Genomic DNA, 22,461 nt, shown 5'->3' on the forward strand with positions numbered 1-22,461 from the left:
GGAAAATTTTCACCCTAATGAGAAAATAAAAAAATACGGGTCTAATATTTTTCGATATGGAACAAAACTTCCAATTCTTACGAAATCCTGAGAACCACTATATCGTTTTGCTATAGAATGGCTGTAATATATATATACACATATACCAAAAATATCCATTAGTAACGTCCCAATAACGCGTTCATCTAGATAAAATTGATAAATATATGTATATATATATATACATTTATATCATACCTATTAAGGCAGGTAAGTTACTGTAGTGAAATGTAAATGTAAATGAAATGTAATTTATTTTTAATTTGGAACAAATATAGAGTTAAAAATATATAATCGATCACCGTGGGATTCAATAGTAAATGAGAAATATTAAAACAGCAGGCTATTTTCTGGATTTCTTTGGTCTACTGCCAACGCTGCCGAAGCTTTTGTTTTTGGCCTTTCAGCAACGACAAACACCAACAGAATGAAAATGCCGATATGGCTTACACATGTTCAGTTAGTAGCATAGAACGATGACGTAAGGGAAAAGAGAAAATCTTACCCCCAAATTTCGTTCAGGAGAAAAATATAGACCGTTTTCCTCTCTGTGTATTCTGCTCTTTTGCATACTTTCCACATTCGTCGCCGACGGATATGTTATCTCAAAGAGATGCTGAGAGTATGAGAGCTTATGCGAGAATTGAAACTTTATAGCCCGCTCCGAGATTGCAGGCATTTTTTCTGTGATGCTATTGGAGACGAAAATTGGAAAATAGATTTTTATTTATTGTACCGCACCGTGGATCGTGGTTCAGAGTGTTATGTAAAGCGAAGCTTAATGTAGTTAATGTTTCTTTGACTTAATTTTCGGTTTGATGTTCTAGTGAAATAAGAAGCTAAGAGTAAATTGTGCTGTAATAGTGTGTAGAAATCCGTATTTTCACGCGAGTGATCGAAATTTGTGTGAATCAATGAAGTGTCTAACTGCACTATTATCCAAGATCAAAGCATTATTCGATCGCAATCATGGATTATGAAAATTATTTAAAACAAGTTTATAGGAAGAGGTCCCAGCAGGGTCAGTCGGTGTCGATGTTTTAATGTAGAACTTGTTTTGTGTATGAATCTGTGTCAATTCACAATTTTATTATTGTGATTTTAACATAAATTTTCGTTTTAAAAAACCCTCAAATTGATTTTTCTGATATGTGTGCAATATCCTTCCCTTGTAGATCAACTATAAATAAAAGTATAAAAAATAGTGATTAAAAATACATTGTGCATGTGAGATACCGCATTAAAAAATTCTGCCCACATAGTCTTCCATTATTCTGCTCTATCTATTTTATTACCTTTCTGTACGTACAAAAATAGAAGACCTAGAGCTAGACATCAAAAAACTTTACAGATCGAACTATCCCATCTTTTCGAACATAGTTTAGTGTACCCATGTTTTCTGTTCTCTTGATGTTAGTTGTTCTCCATAGATTCTTTTCACATTTATGATAATTAGAACATAGAAATTTGAATATATTGATTAAACGATTTTATATACATGATATTCAAAAGACACATCCAAAGAAGCCTTCCAACATGAGACCTAGAACAAAATAGTTTATGCAATTGGAAGCTGTGAAATAATGGCTTCTGTTTTTTAACGACTGTGACATTAAAATTGGAAAAGATCGAGTACTCTGATGAAGAAAAAGAGAAGCGCATGGTTTTTCATCCCAGAACAAATAAAAAGGTATCCTTCATGTGTATGTGTACAATAACATGTTTTCTCCTAGAATTGAAGGTATCCTAACAATTCTTATAACGATTGATAGACCGTACACAATCACACAATAAACAATAGTTAGCGGTAAGAGCAAAACTCAATTTATTGCTTTATTATGCTGTAGCACAACGGAATTCTAACGATTCTTATTGCAATTGTATGCGATGTATTTTTAATCAATACGTAAATTATGATCCGTATCTCAGGAAGGATCAATGCTAATAAAATCAGTTTATGCTAGGCGTTCATCAAAGGACAGTGATTCTAAAATCAATTTATAATGTGTAAATAACCTTGACATAGGCATAAAAGGCAATTGATACCGTGGAAAGAAACGCAACGGCACGTGTTTATGTATAATTAGTATTTTTAAACGGCTAAAAACATCGCTGGGCATTTTAGATTTAGCCTACAGGATGTCAGTTGTATTATGTAATGTTGCTTCAGCAACTGGAAATGACAATAACAATAATAACGACAATATTAGTGAGGATTCGAATCCGGTTACCATATACAGGTATATATACACACACATTTCAGTTAAACCAGCCAGTTTGCTTCTAGTTTTAATTTACAAACATTTGGACATAAATCTGAAAAATAGTTTTTTTTTACACCACCTAGCTTCTGACACCATTTATTAAAGGAACAGATTCCATTGATAAATGCATCCACTTTATAATGCATAGCTTCACATAAGCAAACTTTATCTCAGCACAGAAAAAGCATAGAATAAGCATTTATAAATAGAATTTATTATCCTTATTTGATATTTTTATGGTTTACGCATGCTAGAATATACCGTGATAATGCGTAATGTGTTATCTAAATAAATAAAACGCAAATAGTTAGTGATCAAGAACGCCCCACTGATTCACCGAGCATTTAACAGGATCTCAAGCGTTCTAGATGCACTTCCACAGTTATTGAATGAGAGCTTTCTATGCCAAGCAATGCATGAATTGAACTTCTTGAGCACACTCACAGTTGTTAATTGAGAGCTTTCTATGCGAAATAAAATTCCTGTTTTTCCCGGTTTGTCCCGGATACCCAAAATATGTTTTTCCGGTTTCATTTAAACAGCTCAATATAGTTAAAAAAAAAGCGATACCACCATGATTGATTTCAGCAATTGATGTCACGGGTAAAAAAGTTTTAGAATTTTATTAAAAATGCAGAAAACTGGAGGAAAAACAAAATAAATTTTCAAGTTACGCTTTGAAATGTATGGGAGAAGCATATAAATGGCACTAATCACACCTTTAAACAGAATCGAGTGTACTCGTACTAGGATTTTTTTTAAATTATACATTTTCGCACTCTTCAACTTTGCGAGATTTCTAACTTCAAATAATAATGCGTATTTTGAAGACCTTAGATTAAACAAATGATATCCTAAGATAAGTTCGTTCCTATGAAATAATTCAGTAAATTTCAGTAATTGAAAACACATTTTACGGTCGGTCTTAAAAAATTGTTCAAGAATTTTGAGCATGAAATTTCAGAGAAGTGTAACAGTAAGGTTTTTGAGATCTCTAGCTTGGAAAAATAGACTGCGAACGTGCATTAATAATTCTATTCTAAAATCATATGAAAAATCTTTGACTCGGGTTATTGCTATTTTTTAGGTTCAAGCACAGACAAACAGACGTAACTCTTCATTGTGTATCTTCGTTCATGCATTTAACGGTTGATTTGAATATTATCAGTTCCGCGAACTACTCGCCGCAGCGCTAGCATCGGATCACTTTGACGTTTCTATATATTTTATAGAACTTTTATGCAATATTGTTTACGAGTTAGCGAGCAAGCTTGTTTTCCGCGAGAAGCCAGAGAGATGTCGTTACTGAGGTTATATGTTTTGAGATACTATGTTTTCAAGAACAAGTTTTTCAAAGAGTTACGTCTGTTTGTCTGTGGTTCAAGCGTGAATTTTAGGTGCTATAGAAACGGACTTAAAATATTCATTAATAGGACTCCATCAACGATAGTGGAACTTTGAGAATCGATGATCTAGTTACTTTCGAAATTGAGAATGAAGATTCCAGACACAAAAATTCTAGATTCAAGATTTTGTACTTTTTAAACTCTGCAAATTTCAACAGTTTTTAAGATTTAATTCTTTCAACAAAAGATTTAAGATTCTGGTCAAGGTATACTCTTTACGAGTCAAACACCATTATAAGTCTGATCGGTGAAACCTCCTTAGAATTTTTGTTAATGAATCAATCCAAGTCCAATGAAAATTAAGCAAAATAGAGGACAAACTTAAATTTAAATATAACAGAGCAAGACAGGATTTTAACAGAAATCGATCAAAATATATACCAACATATTTTGAGATCATTTTCCCGGTTATTTCTCGGTATTTACCAGTTCGTGTTGATTTTGGTTATTTTTCGGTTCACCCGATTTCCCCTAATCATACTCTACGCCCAGGGAAGTCGAGAAATTTTGCAACCCAAAAAATTCCTAGACCGAAACAGAAATCGAACCTAGTCGCCTATAGCATGCTCTTGCTTTATAGCTTCGCCTTTACGCTAAGGGAGGCTAAAAACGTACGTTAAATTAATTATCGAGCACCGCTTACTCAATGCATGAACTACACCGGTTTTTGAAAACATTTGTGAAATTCGACTCTAAAGGGCGAACACGAAATTATTGCGACACCGAAAATGTCATGCCAATTTTCTTATAATGTTTAGAATCAAACCAAAATTTTAGGGTAGTTTTATACATATATTTACTTAAAAAATCAAAAGAAAAGTTAATCGATGGAGCCTTGAGTGTAAAATTGAACGCATTTTCGCTTGATGCCCTCCATCAAAGTCTTTACAGTGTCATCCGGTACCAGTTTCTCAGTTTTTTTTTCCATTTTCTTAACATGTCCTTCTCGTCTTTGACTGTCTTCTTGCTCTTCCGAAGTTCCCGCTTCATTATTGCCCAGTACTGCTCCACCGGGCGCAGCTCCGGACAGTTTGGCGGATTCATGTCCTTTGGAACAAAATGGACAGAATTGGCCTCATACCACTCCAGGACACTTTTAGAATAGTGGCATGATGCCAAATCTGGCCAAAATAGCGGAGCTTCGTCGTGCTGCTGCAAGAACGGCAAAAGGCGCTTCTCGAGGCACTCAGATTTGTAGATCTCGCCATTTACTGTGCCCTGTGCGACAGGTCAGGAAATTCCAGGCGTTTGGAAAGAATTTGTTCTCTCAACTCGCGTTGGTTCACCTCCATTTTCGTTGAATCGAAAAACATGACTTCGAGTTTGACAGCATGTACACAATACACATCAATGAGAAAGTGTGCAAAATTGCAAAAAAAACAATGGTAAAAAAGTTATGCCCTGTTGAATGTGTCGCAATAATTTCGTGTTCGCCCTTTAGTTTGAGTTAGTCTCAGCCGCTATGTAGTTATCTCTGAATTTAAAGGGGACAGAAGGCCAAATCACAAAAGGCCGAACAAAAAAAGCTGATTCACTCTAAAGTCTAAAAAGGTATTAACCTACCACAACACACTACCCGAGCAAAGTTTGAGATCAAATTGAAATCTAAATTTGATGTTGTGATTTCGCTGATAATGATTGCTCAGGTTGCTGTCGTTTTGGTCGTTTTAACGGTTAAAATATCAAAATTGAGAGCAAAAAAATCTTCCTGTGACATCACATAGAAAACTATTTCTGCTATCAGCAGGGATGGAAAATCATTTACATTCATTTCGTGCATTCATTTACATTCATTTGCCTCTAACAGATTTTCATCAACAGAATACCGTAGAATGATGTATAAAGCTTTTGTAGCTTTTGAAATTAACTACAACTTTTGTCAATAACTAAAATCTGAATCTCTTATACATGACGAACTAGAGCTGGCAGAACATGCTATTGTTTTTCAGTGAATGCAATTTACATTCACTGAAAAACATTCATCAAGCATAAGAGATACAGATTTGAGTTGTTTAAAAAAGATGTAGCTAATATTAAAGCGTACAAAAGCTTCAAACACTATTTTGCGGAATTCTGTTTGTGAAAAAAGTTAGAGGCAAATGAATGTAAATGAATGCACGAAATGAATGTAAATGATTTTCCATCCCTGGCTATCAGTGAGAGCAAACTGAAAACTAAATTTGATATAATTTTTTCCTGTTGATAACAAAACAAGTATTCAATTTGATTTTATGCTAAGGCAATGAAAACAAACCCGTAACAACATATTGTTGAAGAGCAAATGTACACCAAAATGAAAACAAAATTTGGTATCAAATTTGTGAATTGCGAAACTGAAATCAAATTATGATTTCAGTTTGATGTTGATATCAAAACTTGATTTCAATTTGCTGTCATTTTGATGCTGGACTTTGCTCGGGTACACCCGCATTTTCGCGAGAAATTTTTTAACAAAAGTTGTGTCAACGGTTGAAAAGATAAACTATTTTTCCAACATTCTCATGAAAATTTTAACTAAATCATTCTGGTAAGATATATTAAAAATATATGTTCAGTATAAAAAACATCATTGAAAAAAATGTTCATGACTTCAAAGAGAAAATTCAATCGTTATAAAATTTAGACTGAACCTTTTTTTTAATTCGGATAAGAATTTCCTTGTGAGTTCTAGTTTCCAAGTTTTGTTAAAATTGCTGCAATATTTCGTAATAAAAAATTTCATACTATCTTAAAGGCTTTTCGAAAGAAAGCATGCAGAATTTAAAAAAAAAATGCAGTAGAGGGTTAAGATAAGATAATATTTGATGATCATTTAAAGTCTGAATGACAAAACCAGTTTCGGTTGATATATTGGTAGAAAAATTTGAAAAGCTTTTTTGACTATATTCCTAATAAACTTTCAGTAAGCTAAATATAACAATTTTGGGAATCCTGTAAAAATTTGGATTACTGTGAAAATCTTTGGAGTTTCATATTAAAATTATGTTTAATTCTGAGAAACGATTGCATTTTGGTTATTTCCTAAGTCCTGAAAATTCCATAAAGATTGGTTAACAACAACAAAGTTTTTAATGACACTAAGATTTGAGAGTGCTTTATTATCCTGAATCCCGCTGTCATTTAGTTTACCTTCGCCGATTGTTTTTACGCTGTCATCTGAGTGCTACTCTTTGAACTTTCACCGAGCTGATAATGTTGCATTGAACAATGCGCTTGTGGAAATTGATTGGCCATTTATCGAAACAGCCGCTAGCGTGAATGATGCTGTGGATTTTTTCAGTGCTGCACTGGAAGATGCTATTTTCCGCATTGTCCCAGCACGATGACCCCCTCAAAAGCCTCCATATTCTAAACCACGCCTACGCCTGCTGCACGGTCAACGGTCTGGCGCCCTCCGAAATATTAAAACTCTCGCTCGCCGTACTACAAGCGACTGTTCAATTTTGCGAGTTGTAGTTATCGTAATTGTTGGAGTAAATCGGTAACGCAGTGTGCTGATCACCTCCTTGGAGACCGAACGTCACCCCTAGCAACCTAAGTTTTCTTAAATAAACAACGGTGAAAAACTTTTCATTCCTGTTCAAGACTCCACTCAAGCTAGTCGTTAAATAAAATCCATTCTACTTTTAAACTCTGCTGTTCCGGTTCTTTCTAACAATCAAGAGGTTATGGGTGACTCACGCAAGGATTTGGTCCACGGGATCCCGCAGTTCTCGGGCACCGGTTTCGACAATTGGCAATTTCGAGTGGAGAAGTATCTGAAGTCCGTGAAGCTGTTGGATATCATCAAGAAGGATCCTCCGATGGAAGCGGCCGAGCTCACGAAGTTCCAGGAAGATGACGGTAAGGCGGCGTTCCTGCTGACGTCATTTGTTCATGACGATTTGCTGCATTTGGTGCGGGACAAGGAGACGTCCAAGGAGATGTGGATGAGCCTTGAATCCGCCTACGCCAAGAAGTCCGTCTCGTCGCAGACATTCGTCAGGAAGCAACTTGCGAAGCTACGAATGATGGAAGGTTCGTCTGTGAAAGATCACCTGAAAACCTTCGAAGAGCTGATCCGACAACTGAAGCTGGCCGGAGCGAAGCTTGAAGAGAACGATATTGTGTCCCAGCTGTTTGCTACCCTTCCCGAGTCGTTCGATCCGTTGGTTACGGCACTGGAAAATCTAGGTGAGGAAAACCTAAAACTGGATGTTGTTCGCGAGCGCCTTCTTGCCGAGGAGCTCAAGAAAACCGACCGGGCAGCGGATTCCTGCCAAGAGAAACCTGCAGCATTCCAAGGATCGAAGCAGAAGCCTGGTAAGTTCACCGGAAAGTGTAACCGTTGCCAGAAGAAGGGGCACAAGGCCAAGGACTGTCGTGTGAAGTTGAAGACAGATGGGCGCGCTGAAGCTAACGCTGCTGCTGGAGGTAAGGCGGTGGCTTTTATGACCGGGATATGCTCCCAAACAAAGGACGAGGGAGCAGTTTCCTTTAAGCTGGATTCCGGAGCCTCGGACCACCTTGTGAATGTGAAGCACTGTTTCGCTGACCTCACGAAGCTGAAGCACCCTGTCGTCATAAACGTGGCGAAGGATGATCAATCCCTGATTTCCCGGCACAGTGGCACGATCAACGGCGTCAACAAGGAAGGTAACTATATCAGCTTGAAGAACGTCCTCTTCGTACCAGATCTTCGAGCGAACTTGCTATCTGTGAAGAAGATGGCAAAAGCGGATCTTGATGTCACATTCACGAAAAAGGAAGCGATCATGAAGCAAGGTCGTGACCTGATTGCGAGATGTCCCATGCGGGGCGATTTTTACGAGCTCGATCTCCGTGTCGATACGGTGGCGGCCAACATGTGTGGAGCTGTGACTGGTAACCTGTGGCATCGTCGACTGGCTCATTTGGGGAGCAAGAGTTTGCAGACACTCGCGAAGCATGGCATGGTAACAGGTATTCCCGAGAAACCAGATAAATTGGATTTTTGTGATGTTTGTGTTCTCGGAAAGCAGTGCCGAGAACCATTCACGGGTACTAGAGTCCGTGCTACAAGACCTCTAGAACGAGTGCACTCCGATGTGTGCGGTCCAATTACACCAGTGGCTTGGGATGTTTCTCGGTACTTCGTCACCTTTATTGATGATTACACGCACTTTGCAGTAGTATATCCCATCAAGAAGAAGTCCGAGGTGTTCCAGAAGTTTCGAGAGTACGAGGCCATGGCGAGTGCCGCTCTGGGACATTCGATTTCGAAGCTGACTGTCGACCAAGGGCGCGAGTATTGCTCCAATGACCAGCGTGATTGGTACCTTTCCAAGGGGATCCAAGTCGAGCCAACCGCAGCGTACACACCACAGCAGAATGGAGTGTCCGAACGGTTCAATCGGACAATCGTCGAAAAGGTGCGTGCGATGCTGATTGAAGCCCAAACTCCGAAGAATCTGTGGAATGAAGCGGTTCTAGCGGCGGTATACCTGACGAACAGAAGTCCAACCACCGCGGTATCTGATTGGAAGACTCCTGCGGAAATGTGGACTGGTCACAAGCCGGACGTTAGTAAACTACGTGTGTTCGGCTGTAAAGCATTTGCTTGGGTGTCCACGGCACAGAGGAAGAAACTGGATCCGAAAAGCAAGCCTGCTGTGATGATCGGCTATGCGCCGAACGCCTACCGCCTGTGGAACAAAGAGAAGAAGCAGTTATTCCTAGCCAGAGATGTCAAGTTCGATGAAAACAGTTTTCCGTTTGCCACCCAGATCCGTGACGAAACTCCTTTGGTTGTTGCTCCGTACGAGTTCGAGGATCAAGATGAGGAAGACGTGCAAACCCCTGAACAGTCCGTTCAACCCGATGAGCCGCTGGTGGCTCAACATGACGACATCCTGACTGATGATGAAGAAGGCGAGGTTGAAGACGACGGTGTTGAAGAAACCGGAGCGCTCCCTTCGCAACTAGACCGTGGTTCAAACCTCGAAATGGAAACCCCGAGGCGCAGCGAACGGGAGCGCAGACTCCCCGGTAAGTTGAAAGAATTTCTGGTTGGAAAAATTTTCACTGCCGCGCAATCCCATTCTGCAGATGTTCCCCATAACGTTTCCGATGTACTATTTGACGGTTCCGTTGGACGAGATGAGGCCGAGCGTTCGATCTTCGATATCCCGGAGGCGTACAAGGAGATCGCTGGACGAGCCGACGAAGCTCTTTGGCAGCAAGCGGTCCGTGAGGAACTGCAGTCGCTAGCGGACAACCATGCTTGGCGATTGGTGAGATGCCCTGCTGGTGTGGTTCCGCTCAAATCGAAATGGGTCTTCCGAATCAAGCCGGACGAGCATGGCGAACCGATCCGTTACAAGGCGCGCTTGGTGGCGAAGGGATTCCAACAGAAGCCCGGAGTCGACTACAACGAAACATATTCCCCCGTAGCAAAGTTAGCCACGATACGAACCGTTCTTGCTGTAGCAACCCACCGAAGGATGCACGTTCACCAACTCGATGTGAAGACCGCATTCCTCTACGGTGAGCTTGAAGAAGACGTCTACATGGCCATACCCGAAGGAGTTGCAGCACCGCCGAACTTCGTTTGCAAACTGGATCGATCGCTGTACGGACTCAAGCAAAGCCCCCGCTGTTGGAACAACAAGCTAAACGACCTTCTACTGGATTTCGGCTTTACCCGTTCCCGGCATGATTACTGTCTATATACCAGGATCGACGATCGAGGGGGGGTATACATAATCATCTACGTGGACGATTTGCTCATTGCTGGCGATCGACTGGACCTGGTGAAGGAGATCAAGCGTGCTCTTTCCAAGAAGCTCCAGATGACGGATTGCGGCGTGGTTAATCATTTCCTTGGAATGAAGATCCGATACGACCGCGCCACCGGATGCATGTACCTGGCGCAAGAAGCTGCTGTGGACCGTGTGCTGACGAAGTTCGGCATGCAAGACTGTAACCATGTCAAAACCCCAATGGAGAAAGGCTGTTTCCTGCCACCACAAGCTGCGAATCCTGTGTCGCATCCATACCGTCAATTGCTGGGCAGCCTGATGTATACGATGCTGTGTGTTCGACCGGACATATGCTACGCTGTTGGATACCTAGGGCGCTTCCAAGTTCAACCTGATGAGGCCCACTGGCAAGCCCTGAAGAGAGTGGTCCGTTACGTGAAGGGAACGAAGAACTTGAAGCTCCAGTACAAGCAAAACGACGACGCCGAGGCACTTGTCGGGTACGCAGACGCTGACTGGGCATCGGATGCTGAGGATAGGAAATCCGTTAGTGGCTTCGTCTTTAAGGTCTTTGGGAACACCGTGTCTTGGGCAAGCCGCAAGCAACAAACCGTTGCACTGTCGTCGTGTGAAGCCGAGTATGCAGCTTTAAGTGCCGCGGCCTCCGAAGGGCTGTGGCTGCACGGAATCCTTGAAGACCTGAAGCAAGTTCGACCGGACACGGCATTCAAGGTGTACGAAGACAACCGTGGGTGCATTGCAATGGCCACAAACACCGAAAGCAAGCGTGTCAAGCACATCGATGTAAAGCACCATTTTTTGCGCGACCATGTGGCACAAGGAAGACTTCAAATCGAAGCAATTGATACAGCAAACCAAATAGCGGACACGTTCACCAAGCCCCTGGAACCTGGACGTTTCCGCGAACTGAGGACCCTCCTAGGACTGACCGATTCAGGGGGGGTGTTGGAGTAAATCGGTAACGCAGTGTGCTGATCACCTCCTTGGAGACCGAACGTCACCCCTAGCAACCTAAGTTTTCTTAAATAAACAACGGTGAAAAACTTTTCATTCCTATTCAAGACTCCACTCAAGCTAGTCGTTAAATAAAATCCATTCTACTTTTAAACTTTGCTGTTCCGGTTCTTTCTAACAATCAAGAGTAATTACAATCGTTTTCTCTATAATCAACACGTAAGACGTACGGAAGCGAACCTTCGCATGAATCCGAAATGTTTTTGGTCGTTTATCAACTCCAAAAGGAAGGAATCCGGGTTACCTTGTTGCATTATTCTCGGGAATTTTCCGTGGAGTGAAAGGATAGTACGAAGTCCGCCATGTTTCACGCACAGTCTGACGTTTGCTTATGGATTTTAACATTGGAGTAAAGAGCTACAGAGTCGCCGTCAACGCCAATGACTCGGCTAATAGCGAAAGAGAAAAAGGCGACTTGTTTGCTCGTCATTTCAAGTAAGTGTTCCACGATTTCTCCGCTTCGCCGACACAAGTGCTGGGATGCCGCTTAATGTGTTCAGTTTCGATATTACACGAATTTCAGAAGGCATGGTGATAGCCGCAACTCGTAAAATGAAGCTCTCGTTCGCCGCCGGACCTGACGGCATTCCGTCATCAGTTCTAAAACGTTGTGTAGTCAATCTATGCCTTCCAATTGCGAGGCTATTCAAACTCTCGGCACAGCAATGTGAGTTCCCCTGTCGCTGGAAACTTTCTTATCTGTTCTCAGTCTACAAAAAAGGGATAAACTGAATTTCGCAAATTATCGTGGAATCACCTCCCTGTGTGCCTGCTCAAAACTGTTCGAGATTATGATAAATGATGCTCTGTTCACGTGTAGCAAACATTATATCGATACAAAACAACACGGCTTCTATCCGAAGCGCGCCGTGTCCACGATCCTAGTGAAGTTTACTTCTATCTGTTTGCGATGCATGAATTCAGGATGGCAAGTCGATGCTGCGTATATGGATCTAAAAGCTGCAGTTTTGGCTAGTTTTTGCACCTTGTTAATGTTGGGCGGGCTTAATTCCTTTCAACGCGCTGTTCCTCGACAATTTTCAAGTTGAAATTCGGAAATTTTAAAATATATTTTTTTCGAAAAAACGACTAAGTGCTTGTAAACAGTACCACTGAACTGTCAAAAAGGTTCAGCCGGCTAAAACTGAGTTCATTTATGACGTCACGCTGCAGTACCTAATTAGATCACATGACCTTACCGATAATGGTTATAAATTGTTTATAATCCCTGCTAAACTTCAACTGAAATGGTTATGGAACTTTACATGAACGTTTGTGAGATAAAGTTTTAACCTTATGTGTTATGGTTTTTTGGAAGCGGACCTTACAAATAATGGGTTGTTAAGAACCATTACCATTCCAAATTCTTGTTTTCTCCATACATTTTCGGAAAGAGAACTATATTAGAACGTTTTTACTTATGGTTTGAGAACATTAATGGTTATGGTTATGGTAGTCAGTAAGGTCCATTAATGGTTTTGTATTATCACTCAACTTTACGTGAAATATATCGTGAATTGGTAATCAGTAATTTACAGGCAACCAATTCGCGATATATTCCACGTAAAGTTGATCGATGTTACAAAACCATTCATGGACCTTACTGGATACCATAACCATTGCCATTAATGTTCTCAAACCATAAGTTAAAAGGTTTTAGTATAGTTTTCTTTCCGAAAATGTATTGAGAAAACAAGAATTTTGAATGGTAATGGTTCTTAACAACCCATTATTTGTAAGGTCCACTTCCAAAAAACTATAATACTTAAGGTTAAAACTTTATCATTAAACGTTCATGTAAAGTTCCATAACCATTTCAGTTGAAGTTTAGCAGGGATTATAAACAATTTTTAACCATTTTCGGTAAGGTCAATTTATGGTTCGCGCTTATGCGGGCACTTAAACAGTACCACTGAACTGTCATCAGATTGAGGTTAACCCCAACGGTGCAAAACCTAATAAGGCTGACAGCTAAAAATCAAGAGTGTGTGAGTGATCTGGTGTTAATGGTTCTGAATGTAAACATAAACAAAGCACAAATTCATATGAGAATAAACTGCCAGTTGTACTGTAATCTGTCAAAAATTCTTGGTAAACAAAAAATTAAGCTGTTCGCAACTGTCTTGTGGACAGCCTTATTCATCTACATACACTATAGTCGCTGTACTCATAGTCTGGCTGATAGAATCTCGGGAACCAATTGCGCTGTCAAATAGTGGAACAAATCGAGCAAATCACGATCAACAACAGATAAGAGCACATATGCTATTGCGATCAAAACTTCGGAAACCCTTTTCTCAGGACTCAAAGCTCGCCTATGCAAACTAACACCATCTTTGCGGCGTTCGTTTGGCGAGTAAAGAATAATCAACGTATTTTTTTATAAAAGCAGATAGTACCTTTTCAATTGATGATTCCGCTTTTTGATAGATCGAAATTCTACCCGTCAGCCTATAAATATAGCGACTATAATCTACACTGGGTTGAAGCGCTACTCCTTGCGTGAAATGGTAAATGATAAAAACAGACACTCATTTGGATATTAATTTCATTTATAAATGACAATTTTAGATTGTAGATTTACCCCCTGTACCTTCCCGTAAAGCTCAAACGCAATATTGGCGGAAACGGAGAGTTTGACAGTTGTCACAAATAGCATCAAGATGCCTAACCGAAGTCGATTTGGTTCTAAATAGTTGTCAATCCAACAAGTAGTCTTACTCAGATCGAGCCGTTGCTGTTCCGCTTCCGCTGTCATTCCGCGTGTACCTTAAGACTCACTGCTTGATGTTTATTTTTCGAATTATTTTTAGAACCCAGGTTAGAGTCGATAAAATATATGTGTCGAAAGAAAATGTAACTTTCATGTAATTTTTATATACACAATACTTAGATTGATTTATGATATGTACAGTCGACTTTCTCTCGTTGGGCTATCTTTAAGTGGGCTATGTTTTAGGTTTTCGGGTTCCCGTTAGTTGGGCTGTAGCCCACCTAAATGGAAGTCAAACGTCATTTCTGACAGTGCTAATACGTTTCCGAAGGGCTGGGGAACAATTTGGATAGTTTGTAAACGATTGTGATGAGAATAAACAAACGGGTTATCCCACAAACAATTTTCATCTTGACAGCTCAGCCCAACTAACGAAAGCCTTTCACTAAGTGGGCTATGGGTTTAGCCCAACGATCGAAATTTGACTGTATATGATAATGTAGCTTGGTTTCAAATTCATTTCAGTTAATTTTTATAATTTGACTGATTTTTATTTACCATCTATCATATAAAGCTATCAGCGGCGCCAGTGGTGTAAGCGTGATTACAGCAGGCCTGGGTTCAATCCCAGTCGGCGCCGCCGGGATGTTCTGAAGCATAACATCTATGATCATGGAAGGGAAGTAAAGCCGTTGGTCCCCGGTTCATGAGTTGTGATGGGTCGATAGGTAGGGTCCAGGTGTGGGAGCTGCCTCACTGGCGTCGGTAGCATTGGTGCTCAGCACGGAAAACAAGATCGACGGAAAAGAAAATCAAGGAAAAAAATATATATAAAAGCAATCAACTTATCAGCATTGTAAATGTATCAGATATTCCTATAGCAAATATTTTCAATCATAGCGTTTTCAAAGGATTTTCTTATAAAGCAAATTTATTAGACTTCCACATAACGGGAATACGTCATATTGGTACAGTGTAGGGATAAGTTTGACAGATGCAGCTTTGCATGTGATTTAAGTTCACGATTGCAGAAACTAAAATCATTAATGGTTAATGGTATCACGAAATCATGATTTTATCTTGTATTTTGCTTAGCATTACGAAATCACTAGTCACGCTGAACAGGCTTTGAAAATAAGTTCATGAAAATTCGATTTACTCGATCACGTTTATAGGAACTAACATGAAGGTAAAAGAATTAGTAGTTCAGCTTACCGTTATTCTATGTTAACGGAACGGTTTTTTTGCGAGGCGTTTGTTAATTCTTTTAACCGTAGCTCTCATTTCTCTACTTGGTGTTATCTACAAAAACATTTCATGGCTTTCAAATGCATCATTTTCCCAAATGAGAGATTATAAAAAAATGTTATAGCTTTAATGCATAAAGGGTGATACGGTCAAAATTTGGTCAAGGGAAAACGCGTGTAAATCGGTGAAATCGTTTATTTAAAAAATCAAATTAAATTTCTTTTTCAAGTTCAATTAGTAATACTAATTGAACTTGAAAAAGAAATTTAATTTGATTTTTTAAATAAACGATTTCACCGATTTACACGCGTTTTCCCTTGACCAAATTTTGACCGTATCACCCTTTATGCATTAAAGCTATAACATTTTTTTATAATCTCTCATTTGGGAAAATGATGCATTTGAAAGCCATGAAATGTTTTTGTAGATAACACCAAGTAGAGAAATGAGAGCTACGGTTAAAAGAATTAACAAACGCCTCGCAAAAAAACCGTTCCGTTAACATAGAATAACGGTAAGCTGAACTACTAATTCTTTTACCTTCATGTTAGTTCCTATAAACGTGATCGAGTAAATCGAATTTTTCAGGAAAAATATTCAGTTAGGCTTCCGCTTTTCCAAATCCGAATTGCCGGGCCTTACGCTTGACCCCTGCCATCAGATTTTGTACAGCCACCTTGTCCACCTTCTTCGCCGCAGAAATCCAGTTTGCCTTGAACTGCTGCTCGCCCTTAGCAGTTTTTTTGGTCTTCTTTAGGTTCCGCTTGACAATAGCCCAGTATTTCTCAATTGGGCGGAGCTCTGGCGTGTTGGGAGGGTTCTTGTCCTTGGGAACCACCTGCACGTTGTTGGCGGCGTACCACTCCATGGCCTTTTTACCGTAATGGCAAGATGCCAAATCTGGCCAAAACAGTACGGAACAACCGTGTTTCTTCAGGAAAGGCAGCAGACGTTTATTCAAACACTCTTTCACGTAAATTTCTTGGTTGACTGACCCGGAAGCTATGAAAATGCTGCTTTTCAAGCCACAGGTACAGATGGCTTGCCAAACCAGATATTTCTTTGCGAACTTTGACAGTTTCATGTGCTTGAAAACATCTGCTACCTTTCCCCTTCCTTTTGCCGTATAAAACTCCTGTCCCGGAAGCTGCTTGTAGTCGGCTTTGACGTAGGTTTCGTCGTCCATTACCACGCAGTCAAACTTCGTCAGCATCGTCGTGTACAGCCTCCGGGATCGCGCTTTGGCCGTCGTATTTTGTTTATCATCGCGATTTGGAGTCACTACCTTCTTGTAAGTCGATAGTCCGGCTCGTTTTTTGGCTCGATGCACGGTTGTAGACGATACACCCAGCTTATTTGCGGCATCTCGGAGAGAGAGGTTAGGGTTTCGCTTGAAACTACCGGCAACTCTCTTTGTCGTCTCAGCGGCTTCCGGTTTTCGATTTCCCCCCGATCCAGACTTCCTGGCTGTCGACAAACGTTCCCCAAACACTTTAATTACATTTGTAACGGTTGATTTGGCAACTTTTAGCGATTTTGCCAACTTTGCGTGCGAGTAGCTCGGATTTTAGCGATGCGCGAGCAAAATTTTGATACGCTGCTCTTCTTGCTTGGACGGCATTTTGACAACTGAAGAGTGAATTCCAAAATCAAAATAGGAGCAACATTCTACACACACACACCTTCAAAATGAGGGGTGTTCAGGTTTTTTAAATGCAAAATTGAAAGAAATCTCATGCATGAGTTTATGCGCCTATGAGTTTTGCCTTGCAAAATTCAACGTCGCAAAAATCACCGATGAGTTTTCAGGTTAAAAAATTCAGTGCTTTATATTTTGGCGTTATTCATTGTTATTACTATTGTTTGTGCATCAGGGGTTTGAAAACTAATACATCATGCATGACGTTTGAGTGGTTTTTTATGAGTTTAAAGCTGGAATGATTTTTCGGCGTTGTGAGTGTGAGTGCGTGAATATGCATGAGAATCTCAAGCGTGAATTTTGTTTGCCGCATTCGCACGCGAGTTTATTCTCGCAGGGAGGCTCAATAAATGAGATTTGAGAATGATTTTACGAACACTGGTCTAAATATTTAAAAGGCAATTTCTGGCCATAGGCTCCAAAATGCTACACATTATCATTGCACTGATGCCAGAGTTACCAGTAGTAATCAGGAGCTCAGGGTAATGCATTTAATAACATATTTTCAATTATTACGCACCTTGTTATACCCATTGATGAGTATGTGATCTGTGTAGGTTTGGTAACTATGAGTTCTATGAAATTGAACTATGAGTACTTAAAAGGGTATTGTAAATTTAATTCATTATTAATTTAAAGTGATATAATCGATGCACAGATTACCCTACCGTTGCATTCGTTTTAAATTACACATTTTTCTGTGAAACATAGCATATTTGCTAATGATGTCAAAAATGTTCAATCTCTATAATAAACTTAATTATCATCAATAAAACATGTCCAACACATTATTACATTTAGCATTCTTCTCTTTTATTACAGGTGTCGTGCTCCAATAGCATCGTTAGATTGTATGGAGGAATTCAGTGGTACGACAGCACAGCTAGATTTCGGTATAAAATTTTTATTTCTATTTTTATGTGTCGTAGATTGTGAACCAGATTGTAAGCAAATATGGCGTTACACATAACAAATTATTATTACAATTAACGGAAAAATTGCTGATATTACTTTCGAAATGAAGAGCACAATTTTAAATATTTTTAAAGCAACCAATTTAAATAAGCGCGATTGCAACTAAACTATAGTCAAACCATAAAAAATATGTTCACCGTTTGTTTTTAAACGAACGGCTGTACAAGGAACATTTTGTTTTCCAGCACTTTATCAAAATGCATTTCTGAAATTCTTTTTTAATTAAATTTTGTGATACAAATTAAATTACATTTACCCACACAATTTATGCCAAACATAGGCAATGTTAAGTATGTTACAGATACTTATTTTTCTTTTATTACAGGTCGTTCTACCAGTTTGGGTTCAAATGCTGCTATTCCAGTTCGCAACAATGCTACAACCACACCTGGTTTGCGTTACAAAAACCTTGGCAAAAGTGGTCTTCGAGTATCGAATGTTGGCCTCGGAACATGGCCTATCTTTTCCGCTGGGGTTTCAGAAGAACAAGCTGAATCTATTCTACGGTTGGCTGTCGATAGCGGTATCAATCTTTTTGATCTATCGGAAGCACATTCTGGTATGATTTAAATCAGCATTTAGCATATCCCTCATGTTTCGTTGATATAACATCCTAGTATGGCTACTATGAATTGTATACATATTGAAGGATTGACCAAGATTAATTTACAGTTATAAGCAGTTCCACGCAAAATCTTCCTAAAAAAACTGAAATCTGACGCGAACCTTTCCTATTTTAAGCTTTGTGTATGATTTCGGCAGGGGCGAATATGAATTCCATAGCTATTTAGAGCATTTTGACTCAAGCATCAAATGTTAAATGGGCGAATGTATTTTCATGGGCGTATCTCAAAAACTATTGATTGTACTGAGATAGTATCTAAGGATGAAAAGTACATAATTGTTTTTGAAACGTAAAAAATATACACTAAACAAAATGACATTTTTTAAATACATTTAAAAAAATTCAATCCCAATAATTGAAAAAAAAAAATAGATAAGATAGATATTTAAAAATCATTTTTTTCAGGTAGAAAATTACGTATCGTAAAGCGGGGTATCGTTGATAATGCGGGACACTTTGGTAGTAGTATACAATGATTAAATTTATTCTCTGCACTATAACAAATTGGAAAAAAAATTAGTTTCATTTTGTAGCTTAGGGTATTACCAAAGAGGTAATTCTAAGACTAGAAGGTCCCGAAATCACGTGCTTAACTTTTTGGCTTAGCTCTGGTACTCTCTTCGGTCCCAAGCTAGTCGATTCACCCCTCGAAACATAGGAAAATCCACCAACCCCTCATTTTATCTGTCAAACTTTCATAGCGAATTAAAACAAACATTGTGTAGTAGTAGAATTTCGACTAGAATGGGGTACGTTAATCGTTTGCTTGGGACCAATAGGCTAGTCAAGTAGTGAGCCAATTTAAAATCGATAGTTTCGTATTGATTGTTGGTATTACCTTTAATATCGTAAAGAGTTTTTAAAAAGTATGTTTTACATATTTTCCAAATATTTGAGTAAACAATTTTCTTGTTTTTCACCTGATTGAAAAGCCACTAAACAATCACTTATTAAATGTATTTTCGATATAGCAATCACAAAAGCAATATTGTCTTTTTATTGCTTATAATTATGATGATTAAATGCTCATTCAAAGATTCCTATTTCTCATTTCATTTTCATTTTCTATTTCAAGCACAGAATGGGGTTATAGGGTCAGGTTTCCAGTGAAACACCCAGTCTTGTAAACGGTCACGTTCATCTACACTTTATTACGTATATTAGGAGAAGAAGGGGCATAGTGAACAGGTGGGGCATAGTGAGCTTCCTGTGCTTTAACCTTGGATTTATTATGGTTCGACACAAATGAATTGGTCATGAATCATTGCATTGGTGATATTAAAAATCGAAAATCATGTGCAATTTCACATAGAAATCCGTTAATAAAAATGTGTGGATTTTATTGCGTGTACGAATTCGTGTTTTTCGTTATTCTTCTCGTTTTTGTCCTAAAACATTCGTGGAATTGTTTTAAGTGCCGTTCTCTGTGCGTTAGCTGTTATTAGTAAATATTTTAAAATACACTGAAGTCTTTTTTTTACGCGATTTTTTTTACACGGTTTTTTTACACGGTTAGTGCCGCTGAGTCGCAATTTACACGGTACGTTTTTAACGATTTCTCGACAACGATACAACCTATCGACTTGATTCCAATCACATTATCCGTTTCAAGCTATAGGGAATCGAATGGCATACTTTTAAAAAAGATCACAATTTTTTATGTAAAAACAGAAATTTTAATTTAATAACAAATGGCATCAAAATCCGATTTATAAAAAAAATATTTAAGCATGTGAAAAATCAAAATCTTGGAAGTTTTTTTTACGCGGCACGTATCCCCCGCGTAAAAAGCGACTCCAGTGTAGATCCCAAATATCGTTAATCGCAGCAATGGAAGGATCGGCATCATCCATCGATCACGCGGTTTATTGAAGGATGAGGTATCAAAAAAAAAATGATTGCCATTGACAGGCAAACATTTATCGAAGCTATATTGAAGCTCGTCACCCTGCATCATGTTCCGCTGCACTGCGTTGAATGGGAAGGGGTTCAGCTTCTATTGAAACCCATTGGTGACGATCTAAACGTGTGCATGAATCGACCGAATGTGGTAAACCACCTAACAGTTGCTGCTGGGAAGATAAGATCCGCGATAAAGGTCCTTGTAAAGGGTAAGCTACTGCGCCTGAAAATTGACAGCGCTACTAGACATGGACGACCCAAACGGCTCAAAAGGCCCGTGGGTTGTTTTTTCCGGCCCAAACAAAAACCATTGAATATTTCTCGGATTTCGAAGGATCTGACAAAACATTTTTCGACCGTAACCGATATCTTTAAGGTAACGCCAAACAAACTACGCGTTACCGTTGATGACCCAAACCAGGCAAACCGGATTGTTTCCTGTGAGCTTTTTACGATGAAATATCGAGTCTACATCAGGGTTGCCAAAAGGAAATCTGTGTTTTTGTTCAAAGAAATCTTTTCATCTTAGTTTTTGTCCAGAAAATCGGTGATGATATCTGTGTTGATAATTTATTAATTGAATCCTTAAAAAATTTCATTTCAAAAGTCATTGAGCAAAAAACCTCTGACATCTCATTCTTCTTTTTCATTCCGCAAAAAAATCATGCATAAATATAAAAGTTTGTGATGATAAAATTACACTGAAGCCAAAATAATATTTTGTTATTAAAAATCTCAAGTTAAATGTAATGAATGTTTGATCATATTCTAAAAATCTGTTTAACCTGTTAAAATCCTAGAAATCTGTAATCTGTGAATACAGAATCTTGATTTTAAAAAAAATTTCAGAAATTTTAATACCTAGATTCTGTATTCACAGAATCTGTAGAAATACAGATTTATCTGTAGTTTTGGTAACCCTGGTCTACATCCCCAGTTTTGACGTAGAAATCGAAGGAGTGGTCACTGAAGCGAGTCTAACTTGCGAAGATTTCCTTCATGCCGAATCCTTCGGTATTTTTAAAAACCGTGCCCTTCCGAAAGTGAAGATTCTGGATTGCATACAAATGCAATCAGTGTCTCTCATTGGCACACAAAAAAAAACGTATTCTCTGTCAGACTCGTTTCGTGTGCCCTTTTCATACTCCATTTTTCCAGGGCTCTGACTCAGAGGTTGGTGAAGGTAGTCCCTTTGTCTTTAAAGGCAACACGAGAAAGCGATTAAAAAAAACGTCACTCAAAATCCTCGTAAGACCTCTCGTATGGACTCTCAACCTACCTTGACAAATTTAAGAGGTAGCGGAAATGTATCGAAACCCCCACAACCGGGATTTAAATCTTGTAATTTTAACAAGGACTTTCCAGCACTTCCGGGATCATCTAAAACCCCAGATATCCCATTTTTCATCCAGAAGAACAGCTGAAAAATCAGCAAGAACACGCTCCCATGTTCATGTTTTCTTGAATTGTGGAGAGCATCTTCAATATATTCAACGTCTCTGACTCAACGAGGAACATTATTAATTTAGTGCTTCGAATTGTGAAAACTCTTTTGAAGCAATTAGCTTCTTGGTGGTCATCCTTGCATCGATCATATCTTTTGATGGATAATTTTCCGAATGAGATCGGGGATATGATCTCTGTTCTTCAGTGGAACTGTAGAAGTCTTATACCGAAACTTGACATATTCAAATTTTTAATATCGATCTCCCTTTCCACGATTTTAACATTATTCGCCTTGATCGAGCAGATTTGTATGGAGGAGTGCTTCTCGTTATTAATATGCTCAATTCCTTTTATATAATCGATCTGCCTTCCGTGACAGGCATTGCAGTT

General features: G+C 39.0%; 1 protein-coding gene across 3 annotated transcripts in view; it reads left to right on the forward strand.

The window, feature by feature from the left end:
* The first annotated feature begins 2,003 nt into the window (after positions 1-2,003).
* The window catches only part of Hk (Hyperkinetic), a 56,736-nt gene continuing 36,278 nt past the window's right edge, over positions 2,004-22,461 (forward strand). For 2 of the 3 annotated variants that reach the window (XM_065222544.1, XM_065222545.1), the window contains exons 1-3: positions 2,004-2,279; positions 17,946-18,016; positions 18,424-18,657. In XM_065222544.1, coding sequence (XP_065078616.1) covers positions 2,179-2,279; positions 17,946-18,016; positions 18,424-18,657 — 406 coding nt within the window. In that variant the 5' untranslated portion in view covers positions 2,004-2,178. The remainder of the gene's footprint in view (positions 2,280-17,945; positions 18,017-18,423; positions 18,658-22,461) is intronic. The other variant, XM_065222546.1, reaches the window with a different exon arrangement.

The sequence above is a fragment of the Ochlerotatus camptorhynchus genome, unplaced genomic scaffold (assembly GCF_037179485.1).
Source record: "Ochlerotatus camptorhynchus isolate MF236.1 unplaced genomic scaffold, CSIRO-AGI_Acam_v1.1 ptg000175l, whole genome shotgun sequence".
NCBI classification, from domain to species: domain Eukaryota; kingdom Metazoa; phylum Arthropoda; class Insecta; order Diptera; family Culicidae; genus Ochlerotatus; species Ochlerotatus camptorhynchus.